An 11728-nucleotide genomic window follows, 5' to 3' on the forward strand; every position below is an offset into this window, starting at 1 on the left:
CTGATTCCTGGGATGTCAGGACTTTCATATGAAGAAAGACTGGATAGACTCGGCTTGTACTCGCTAGAATTTAGAAGATTGAGGGGGGATCTTATATAATCTTATGTTTCTATGTTTCCCTCTCCTCACCCCTCTCCCTCTCCCACCCATCCCTCTCTATAACCCCTTGGGGGGTTAATGTGAGTGTGATGCCGCAGCCCCCCCCCCCACAAACGCACGTTGGGGAAACAGATCGAACGGTTCTGCACTTGGTCTAGTTAATATATATTAAGAAAAAAACAGACACAATCCATGAGATGATTTCATGGTTAATTTAGCTTGCAATGTTAAAGGGGTGCATTTTCATGAAATATTCATCACATCTCTCGCAATATATTCTGGTCATGTTCTCCGAGTCTTAAATATGGTAATATGAACAGTAATATAGATGATTTGTGGTTTCATACATAAATGGCCACATGAACAGTGATTTGTTAACAGTCAATCTCTCCACGGTATTATAGATGGAGATTTCAGTGAAGTAATTTTTTAATTTTTGTAATGTTGTCATGCAATATAGGTTTTGGTGTGACATATGAAACTGGTATTGCACATACTGGACCTTAATACCAATAACTTTTATAGGTATCAAATGTTACACAATCATTCTGTAGCCATCAATGGCTGGAGAAACAACCCTGCAGTTCCCAGAACACAAACTAACGAGAAAATCCATAGGAATATCCTGTCGATTACCAGAGCCACATATTTCCAATCATCTTCCACCTGCAAGGCATAAAATAGGATGAACTATTACCTACCCAGTACTTAAACAGAATTTGTAGAGCAAAAAAATGGGATAGGAAAAAATGATGATGCACTTAAACTGACACATTCGTAATCTGTAACATTTTCCATGATGTGATGTAATCTCAGTTCTCATATTCTGTATTAAACAGACGTAACAAGCAAATCAAGGAAATCAAAATCAATATTGCCGACGAAGGAACTGCGGATGCTGGAATCTTGGGCAAAACACAAAGTGCTGGAGGATCTCTGTAGGTCAGGCAGCATCTGTGGTGGCAATGCACAAGTTTGAATGAACTGAATCAGTCTGAAGAAGAGTCCTGAACTGAAACATCACTTGTCCATTCCCTTCACAGATATTGCTTGACCTTTTGAGTTCCTCCAGCAGTTTGTGTTTAGCATCAGTACTGCATTTTGTAATTATTGTGATGTAGGCAAAGGTGACAGAAGCAGCAATCAGATCTTTGTTTGTTGACAATGATTGGGAGATTATTGTGTAGGAAGAAACTGCAGATGCTGGTTTTAACCGAAGATAGACACAAAATGCTGGAGTAACTCAGCTGTACAGGCAGCATCTCTGGAGAGAAGGAATGGGTGATATTTCAGTCGGAAGATGGGTCTCAACCCAAAACGTCACCCATTCCTCTCCAGTGATACTGTCTGTCCTGCTGAGTTACTCCAGCATTTTGTGTCTATTGAGAGATTATTATTGGCTAGATGACTGCGAGAATAATGCAGATCTTCCCGGAATAATTTCATGAGATCTCTCCTTTACCTGGTAGATGAAGTATTATATCAGTCTTCTCTAAACTAGCATCTCTGCAAGCATAGCACAAATGTGAGTGAATGTTTTTAACTCAACCAATGCTACCTAAAGCTGAATATTCTGGATCTTATGTTTAAGTCTGCAAGCATCTTTTGATAATAGTGTGGCTTAAATGTGGCAGCTGGTTTGGGTCATGATTCCAGAGATTCTGATCTTTAGAAAAATGGAAGAATGGAATTCTGAAAATGACCCCCTATTTGGGTCACATGCAGGCTGAAACCAGTAAATAAAACTCCGATAATCCACTATGCAATTGTGTAGCAACTGGCTCACTGGCCGATGATTTCTGCCCTCACTTTAAGACGCTGGTGGCCCAAATTGCCCACATCCCCTCTAAACACACATGGCCCTTACTTCCTGTGCTCCCTTGAAATTCACCTAATTTTTTTACCATTGAATCTCACTTGGACCCAGTTTCCTGTGCTATCTTTAAACTTATTGGGTTTGCTGTAAAACTTATTTTAGAGGGAATGCATGGTTTACTTGAAATTGGAGAAATCAATATTCATACTCTAATTTCAAGTAACCCATGCATTCCCTCTTACTCTGTCCCTTTCCCAACCTAGTCATCTTGCTAGTTTCATTGTTTGTATCCCTTTGTTATCACCTCTTCCACAGCCAACAATGGATCATTGTGGGCTCCTCTTTTCCTGGGTCATCGGTGCCGGCTCAGATTTGTTCTGTACCTCTAGTTTCCCTCTCCCCAGGCTTATTCTGAAGGTGGGTCCCGACCCAAAAAAGCCACCTATTCCAGCATTGTGTGTCTATCTACGATGCTGCTTCCTCTTTTGCGGAAGAACAAGATTAATGCCCATATGACAATCACTAATAACACTAAGGGGCAATTCAGGATTACTGCCTTATCCAGTAAGTGCCAAGAATGTGGAAATCATTGCCACATACAGTGATGAAGACACATATGATAGATATATTTATATGAAGCAAGAGTGGCATGTGAGAGAGAAAAAAGTGGAATGTTATGATGACAGGGTCTGATGCAGTTGAATGGTAGTGGGCACAAGTAATGGCAAACCCATGGTAGTGACTAATTGGGCTGAACATTCTGATTTATTGTGAATTAGGATATAATTTACATCAAAACAATAAAGCAATGGGGTGGTAGGTGTGCACTGCCTTAATCTTACTCAAATAATGGAGACATACACAACAGATTTACTCACGTCTTTGGCTTCATTCTGACTCCTTGTGTTTTCCGCAATATATTTGATACTTTCTATTGCCTGTTGAATCTCAAAAGAAGGAACTGAGACATGTGTCTGCCTTTGCATGTTAGAGGTCACATTGCCCATGGGTTCCTTGCAATATTGGCAGTGGGATTTTGCCTGATCTTTGGCTGCCTTAAAGTCATCATATTCCAGGTGGTTGGAGCATTCGTTCCAGGTACACTTGGCCTTCCTTTGGCAGCTCCCTACACTCTCAGTTTTATTTTCCTCTACAGGCCTCTTCATCAACATAACTTTAGGTAGAACTTCCAAAAATACCTTTTGCACCCACCCTGGCATGACGTGGGTGGTTGGCGTCCGGTAGTGGATGTTCAGGACAAAGACTGTTATGATGATCGACAGAGTTACAAAGATCATTGTGAATAAGAGGTACTCGCCAATCAGAGGAATCACTAGTGAGGTGGAAGGGATGGTTTCAGTGATAACCAGCAGAAACACTGTCAAGGAGAGAAGGACAGATATACAGAGAGTGATCTTTTCTCCACAGTCAGAGGGTAGATAAAAAACTAGAACCGTGAGGAAAGAGATTAACAGGCAGGGAATGATCAGGTTGACAGTGTAAAACAAAGGTAGTCTACGAATGTAGAAATAATAAGTAATGTCTACATAAATCTCTTCACAACAATTATACTTAAGTTCATGTTTATATCCAGGGGCATCTATGATCTCCCATTCGCCACTCTCCCAGAAGTCTTTCAGATTTACTTTGGACCCTATGATTGCGAGGTCAATCTTAGCTTTATCATAGGTCCATGAACCAAATTTCATGGAGCAATTCTGATAGTCAAAAGGAAAATAGGTGATGTCCATTGGACAGGAGCTTTTGAAAATAGCAGGAGGCATCCAGGTAACAGTGCCGTCATACTTGAGAAGAGCCTTGTTTTTATCTTCAACTTGGAAATCTCCAACTGCGCTGCAAAGGAGAAGAAGCCAAAAGTAATCAGTTCAACCTACAACACGTGCAGATGTAATTATAATTCCTCTCATCAAACTGATGCACTGACTTCCATCTACTGATCTTGTGAAACTTACTTGTTATACAGAACAATGTCTGGTTTCCAAATCTTGTCTGATGGAACTCGGATGTACTTGATCCCATCATAGTCAACTGGATTCCATTGGAATTTGTAATCATTCCAGATCTGTCAGAAGTACTCAGAAAAGAACGATTCAGTGCATTCAGTGTAAGGATCTGTATTACTTTATCAACAATGTATTTATTGATGGGCTATAATGCTCTATTTGTTTATTGATATGGTTTTATGACTTGTTCACTCAACTCATAATCTTGTTCTTCAAAAATGGCACATTACAAAGAAAATGAAACTCATAACCTAGCATTACAGATCATTTCAATTTTAATTTAACATTATTAAAGAGATGATGATAATAATTAGTAAAATAAGGAAGGAAATCAGATTTCCTATTGCTGCCACCAACCCACAACTTAAGAAGGGTCTCGACCCGAAACATCACCCATTCCTTCTCTCCAGAGATGCTGCCTGTCCCGCTGAGTTACTCCTGCTTTTTGTGTCTGTCTTCTATTACAATGAAGTCAGCTGTGGTTGCAAAGATATTGGTAAGTATTTATTAAACAATAACATCCCACAGGGTCCTGAGCACTGAGCAAGGAAACATATATGATTTTGTTACTAAATAATGTCACTTAGCAGCTCTCCTAGAATGAAGTTGCAGAAGGCCTCTTGAGTTCTGGGATATAGGTTTCTTCTTCTCTAATATCACTCACTGTGAAATATCAGTTCCACAGTCTCACTGGCATCCAGCTACTGTGATGGCCTGAAGCTTGCTAACCAACCAATTATATTGAAAACACTAAACCGCATTTGAATGGCACAATTTATGACTAATGTTTTAAACACTGTTGTGAAACATAAAATAATGATAGGAAATTGCACAAAAGATGGAGTGAGAAACTGCTATGATAATGAACCGATTAAAAGTTAAGGAAAATTCTTATTATTTGAACATCTATTCTTGTTTTAAATCTTTATCTGAAAGTATTGTATTCTACATACACAGTATTAAACAATATAGGTCTCCTTAAGTTTACAAAATGGTAACAATGTCCTTAGATGTATATCATTGAAAACTTACTCCTCAAATGACAAAGCAAAACATTTTCAAGTATATCATAGTTGGACTGACAATTCACAGACTTCCTCGGCTTTTATTTAACACCTGATATTTTACAATTGCGGTGGGTCTCGGATTTGCAATGCCAACACGTCAGTTGAACTGCACCTCCAATCATAACTAGTTGCTGTTGAGCAAAATGATTCAAGTTTCTCAGCAGTTCCTGCCTTGCATTTCTGATCACATCGAATGGTGGGTAGCACAATCCTATACTTATTTAGGTTCCCTGCTAATTACTTTGCTGATTAATAGCAGAAATCGTAAATGGCTACATCTGCATTGCTGAAGTTCTAGATTTCTTCTAGTGTGGGAAGAGTGAACTGAAACAACTCGTGAGCGTGCTTTCCTGGTGATAAATATTACTGTGGAACGATCCATGCATATTTGTTCTGAACATCTTTCCACGAAACCAAGTGCACGCTGATACATCTGCTGCTAATATTTCAGTGCACATCTCACAATGCATCGCTTGCTGTTGATAATGAAATTAAATGTGATGAAAATAAGCCCGGCAGACTCACAGAGCCTGGAAGTAAATAGAGAACAGAAACTGCACCCGGTTCTGCTTCCCACATCTGAGAAACGTGATTCGTGGACCATGTATCGGCCTAACGCAACAGCTGTTACACTAGGAGTACATCTGTACAATGTACCTGATACAACTTACATGTCGCAGCCATAGATTTGTCTCCATTATTTGGTTGACTTCATCCTGCCAAAGAGGTGATTGAGATGAAACGAATTAAACTTTAAACGGTAACAGGCCAGTCCATTCAAGTACACACGCACAATAAGTTGGCTACATGTATAGGCGCACTTACCACTTTGACCAGCTGGGACATGGAGACTTCGAACTGCACTGTCACCGGGTCAGACACATTCTCTACCGGTCTGATGTATTGATTATATCGGCGGAATATCCTCCGGAAAAGACGGTCCTCTGCTTTGGAGCCAGAGCAATCTGTACACACACACACACACACATATTTAAACATCACGCATAATGGGCACAACATTTTAATAATAACATATCTCATTACATTCCACAAACATTCCACAAACATCAGAAATCCCATTATCTGCAACAATCCGACTTTCGACCTATAATCAACTCCTTATGTTCGCAAATATATAGATATATATCTTTTTAATTGAGGTTAAAACGACCCCCTTACCGTTCATAAGTAAAAGCAAAATTATGAGCATTAATAGATGCGTCTTCCTCAGAGTTGTCATTTGTTCCCTTTGAGGGCAGACTCGCTGCTTTTGGTCGGAGTTGAGGTACCAAAGGCAGTTCTGGTTGGAAAGGACTTTCACCCGGACAGCAGAGTCGGGACAATGCTGATGACAAACAAGCCCCAGGCTCTGCTCTCTCCTTCGGATCTCGGGCTGCTGGCAGCTCGACTGCTCTTCTCCTGCCAGTCATGCTCAAGATACCCCGCCAGCGCTCCTCCCCCAGCGTATGCAGACTGCGGGCTGAGAGCAACGCGGGCAATCGCCCAAAGGGAATAGGTCCTTCCCTCTCACACACACACACCGCCGCCCTTCGGCTCAGCAGGTTGCCACTCTCAAGTCTGGACAAGGTGGTGTGGAGTTTCCTTTTATGGTTTAATGCACATTTCCTTAGAAAGTGGGAATCATGCCACGTCTGCCGCGCTGTTCGAATCCAAAAGTTGTATCCGAAATATGGCCATACAAAGGATGCTGCAGAGATTATTCTTCAACCATCTCTTGATGTGTGGTGTGTGTGTGGATGGAGGAGGCAGATGCACTGTGGCCAGATCCTTCCTGTCCGGGAGAGCTGTGCCTCCTGAAACTCATTGAGGGAACTAGAACAGGATAGGCAAGGCCGCCTACCCTTCATCCCCATCCACCATGCTCACTACATTCATATATGTATTAGGTGATCAGGGACTATTTCGAAAAAGCCTTCAGAGAAATGCAAAGTAGTCTACCCTCAATTGTTCCTCATACAACCACTAGACTTCCTCTATTCCCGAACCAATAATAAGTTTGGTTGACTTCATCCTGCCAAAGAGGTGATTGAGATGAAACGAATTAAACTTTAAAATTGGTGATGTTGTTGATACCGAGGATAGTCAGATGCTACAGGATAGCATTGATCAGTCAGCAAAACGGGCAGAGCAACAGAATATGGAATTTATTCCCAATTGCTCCCAATTTACTTCAAATTCTTGATTAGTACAGGTGTCAGAGGTTATGGGGAGAAGGCAGGAGAAACAGGTTAGGAGAGAGAGATAAACTAGCCATGATTGGGGTAGACTTGATAGACTAAATGGCCTAATTCTGCTCCTATTCCTTATGATCTTATGACTGAATAATGGGTGCCTCAGTGGCGCAGCTGGTAGAACTGCTGCCTTACAGTGCCAGACACCCAGGTTCAATCCTGATCTTGGGCGGAGTTGATTTGTGTGAAGTTACCTATGCCTGGGTGAGTTTCCTCCAGGTGCTCCAGACGTACAGGTTTGTTGGGCAATTCGGCCTCTGTACATTAGGTTTTGAGGAAGATATAACGAGTTTAAAGGAGATCAGAGGATGATTTTCATCCTGAGGCTGTTTGAATCTAGAAGTTATTGGCCGATGGGTTGGCGGAAATAGAGACTCAGAACAAATGTATCAAGCACATGAGTAGAAGGCTTAGGCATACTGACTAAGTATTGCAAAATTAATTAATATAAATTGAAAAATGATGGTCAATATGGACATTGTAGGCTGAAGACCCATTTTATGACCTGTGATATAACACCATGAATCTATGAAGAGAAGATGGTGACATGGTGGCCAAGAAATGGGAAGCTTAGTGTTTCTTGGAAGAGGACAAAATCATGAAAGGAATAGATTGGGTAGATGCACAGAGTATCTTGCCCAAAGTAGAGTAATCAAGGCCCAGAGGACATAGGTTCGTGAAGGGGAAAATATTTAATAGGAATCCAAGACTTTTTCACACAAAGGGCGGTGGGTGAATGGAACAAGCTGCCAGAGGAGGTCGTTTTCGGCTGGAACTATTCATTGTTTAAGAAACAGTTAGAAAGATACATGGTTAGGACAGGTTTGGAGGGATATGGACCAAGCACAGGCAGGTGGGACTAATGTAGCTGGGACATGTTGGCCGGTGTGGGCAAGTTGGGCCATAGGGCCTGTTTCCACACTGTATCACTCTATGACTATGATTTGGGTGGAGCTGAAAAAGTTCACTTAAAGGATAGACAAAGTACAAATTCTTAAGGCCATACAAAGCTCTAATTTAACGTCTGACGGGTGTGGACTAAGAGACTCAGAGGCAACAGTTTCACGTCTGAATCTCCAGCAGCACACACAAAGAAATACCAGCCCAAGCAATCGTTCCAGGTGCGACAGAGGTTTACCTGCATCTCTTCCAACCTCATCTATTGCGTCCGCTGCTCTAGATGTCAGCAGATCTATATCGGTGAGACCAAGCGGAGGTTGGGAGATCGTTTCACCGAACACCTCCGCTCGGTCCACAATAACCAAGCTGACCTCCCGGTGGCTCAGCATTTCAACTCCCCCTCCCACTCCGTCTCCGACCTCTCTGTTCTGGGTCTCCTCCATGGCCACAGCAAGCAGCACCGGAAATTGGAGGAACAGCACCTCATATTCCGTTTGGGGAGTCTGCATCCTGGGGGCATGAACATCGAATTCTCCCAATTTTGTTAGTCCTTGCTGTCTCCTCCCCTTCCTCAGTCCCCCTGCTGTCTCCTCCCATCCCCCAGCCTTCGGGCCCCTCCTTCCTTTCTTGTCCCCGCCCAATCAGTCTGAAGAAGGGTTTCGGCCTGAAAAGTTGCCCATTTCCTTTGCTCCATAGATGCTGCTGCACCTGCTGAGTTTCTCCAGCTTTTTTGTGTAACCAAAGAAATACCAGAACATGCGAGTTTATATATGTACTGAAACAAAATCAAATGCATGATGTAATGTACAAAAACCATCATCCACCTCCAAAGATGGAGTTGTTTTTCACTCTTTGCCAAAAGCCAGTCACCCCAATGGAATCCTCTGGACCCCTTCTTATCTGATTAACCTCTTCAACTTACATAAAAAACCTTGCAAGAGAGTTGCAAACTTTTCACCTTAAGTTAAAAAAAAACCATTGTCACAATGGAAGTTGTCCAAATCCCATCATGCATTAAAATTGGCCTTTTACAACAGGAAAGCTTAAATATGACAACAATCAATTAATAACTAACTCTTTCAGAGCGACCTAGGTGGCATGGCTCTGTGGCCTAGTTTCACTGGAGTGCCTAAAATAAAACGGAAGATTCTCAGCTGCTCAAACTGTATCTGTGGTAAAGTTCAGATCAAAAACAAAAGGTTTTAAGTTTTGGAAAATATCTGTTTGACCTGAAATGCTAAGTATGTGTCTTTCTCTACAGATGCTGCCAGACCTGCTCAGATTTTCAACCATTTTCTGTTTTTATTTTAGGTTTTCAACATCTGCACTTTGTTTGATTTTTATTCGCAGCACTTGGAAACTCTCATTTCCTTGGTTTTATGAATAGAAATATAGTTAGGAAATGGCAGGCAACCCTTATGTCCAAGATAACCCCTCTGGGCTGTACTGGCCATTATATCTATTCACCAGTGCTGATCTCCTCAGAAAGGAGATATGAGTTCTTCCCAGAAATATGATCTTTACCATGTGGAAGTTCTTCTTGGAATCCACAGTAAAACGCAAATTGATGGAGTTTAGTTTAGTTTAATTTAATTTAGTTCAGTTTAGTATATTGTGTACTGAGGTACAGTGTACTGAGGTACAGTGAAAAGATTTTGTTGAGTGCTGTCCAGTCAGCGGAAAGACAATACATGATTACAATCATGCCATTTACAGTGTATGGATACATGATAAGGGAATAACGTTGAGAAAATAGGTGCAGGAGGAGGCCATTCGAGCCAGCACTGAAGTGCAAGATAAGTCAGTATGATCTGAACAAGGATAGTCCAAGTGTCACCAATGAGATAGATAATAGTTCAGGACTGCTCTCTGGAAGTGGTAGGAAGATTCAGTTACCTGATAACAACTGAGTGGAAACACTTCCATTTGATGAACAAGACTGGGCTTATTGACATCTTATTCAGTAGATGCCTGAAGTCTTGGAAAGCCAGCTGGAAAAAAAAATCTAGTTCTGCACCAGAATCAAAACATGTGGTAATTTCTTCCTCAACAAAGAACAGTTGATCTCCCTGATGCGGCGAGGAGCAGTGAAATGGAGGAAACTATGTGATGAATACATTGTTAATCAGAGAGGTCCAGGTAGGATGTGAGATGCTGCAGGCTTTGTGTTTCCTTGCCTCTTGCCCATCCTGCACTGAGTGGCCAGTTAAATGCATTGCATTAAGATAAAGTTGGCAGGAAAAATGCTAAGGAAAACATTCACTGCCAGCTGAAGCACATTCTGCAAACTTTGGAAGGTGCCAAAGTAGTTTGAAGTTACTTCTGATGGTGCCTGGTTCAGGTTTTCTGAACTCTAGGTAACTTATAACTATAAGTAATGGAAAAAGTAACAAACATTCACTATGAATCTATCATCTATTCAATGACAATCACTGTGTCTTTAGTTAGTTATTGTAGGAACAGGCAGAACCATGCAGTGCTCAGCAATCAAGCATGGTAGATGCATGACTGCCACCAGGAGAAATTTGGGCAAATTGACATGTAACATATGGAGGAGTGTATATTTCAACTTCACAACTGATGTGTTTTCATTTGGAAATAATTTCCTGTCTCATCTACACCAGGCAAAATGGAAAATGAAATGTAGCATCAAATAACAATGCAGTGTAATTTATAAGCCTCGATTCTTATGTAGATACTTTGAAACTTCATGTTTAGACATTCTGTGTAATTAATTGTGTAGGAAGGAACTGCAGATGCTGGTTTAAACCAAAGATAGACACAAAAAAGCTGGAGTAACTCAGCAGGACAAGCAGCATCTCTGGAGAGATGGAATGGTAGATATTTCGGGTCTGAAGAAGGGTCTTAACCCGAAGTGTCACCCATTCCTTCTCTCCAGAGATGCTGCCTGTGCTGCTGAGTTCCTCCAGCTTTTTGTGTCTATCTTCTGTGTAATTAATTCTCTTTCTGGGATAAAAATAATGCATGGAAGGCTGGGGTCCTAAGCGAACTTCAGTGAAGGAAGTGTTCAACTTTATACCCTGATACTTTGCAATCAATTCACACATGAAACTGCAACTCAGTAGCAGGGACATGAGCAATTGACAATGAAGAAAACAAGGAGGCTTCAGCCTATCGTTCTCACTAGTTCTCTATTACTTGGAAGAGCAGTATACTGCACATTAAATATCATGGTACATAAGCACTCAATTTTTGAGTGTTCAAAATATGCAAGTAATCTACAGAATGTAGAGGAAATACTGTAGATCTGCACAATTTGACAATGCAATTACTTCAATCTATTTTGCAACCTATTGTGTGAATTTCAAATCAACTGCTTAAAATGATAGTTTTTAATGTATCATGAGAAACATGGGAATATACAGCACAAGAAACTGTTCTATTACTAAATACTATTTAATTTGAATTGAAATGTAAAGAATTCTTCCTTGGTATTTGGTCACGATTGCACAACTCTTTTGGCCTCTTGTTTTGGAGCATTTCCGACAAAGATTCATGTTCTAAGCTCATGCTCCTGGTTTAAACAAGATGATAACATCGACTGGAGGA

At 41.1% G+C, this 11728-nt stretch overlaps 1 protein-coding gene across 1 annotated transcript; it reads right to left on the reverse strand.

Moving 5' to 3' along the window:
* Positions 1-284: 284 nt before the first annotated feature.
* On the reverse strand, positions 285-6441 carry chrna6 (cholinergic receptor, nicotinic, alpha 6). The gene is made up of 6 exons (XM_055632394.1): positions 6186-6441; positions 5832-5971; positions 5678-5722; positions 3889-3998; positions 2794-3769; positions 285-765 (listed from the first exon to the last, which is right to left on the reverse strand). Exons 1-6 carry the CDS (start codon positions 6244-6246, stop codon positions 643-645), a joined length of 1455 nt encoding a protein of 484 aa, XP_055488369.1. The 5' UTR covers positions 6247-6441; the 3' UTR covers positions 285-642.
* Positions 6442-11728: the final 5287 nt, after the last annotated feature.

This window comes from Leucoraja erinacea, chromosome 3 (genome assembly GCF_028641065.1).
Source record: "Leucoraja erinacea ecotype New England chromosome 3, Leri_hhj_1, whole genome shotgun sequence".
Lineage (NCBI taxonomy): Eukaryota > Metazoa > Chordata > Chondrichthyes > Rajiformes > Rajidae > Leucoraja > Leucoraja erinaceus.

What these genes read in the sequence shown, in the direction of transcription:
- chrna6 (XM_055632394.1), bottom strand. Translation starts at nt 6,246, where the DNA reads ATGACAACTCTGAGGAAGACGCATCTATTAATGCTCATAATTTTGCTT. An exon ending in TGTCCCAGCTGGTCAAAGTG is followed by an intron (nt 5,723 to 5,831) that starts GTAAGTGCGCCT and finishes CCTCTTTGGCAG; the next exon opens with GATGAAGTCAACCAAATAAT. An exon ending in GACATTGTTCTGTATAACAA is followed by an intron (nt 3,770 to 3,888) that starts GTAAGTTTCACA and finishes TCTCCTTTGCAG; the next exon opens with CGCAGTTGGAGATTTCCAAG.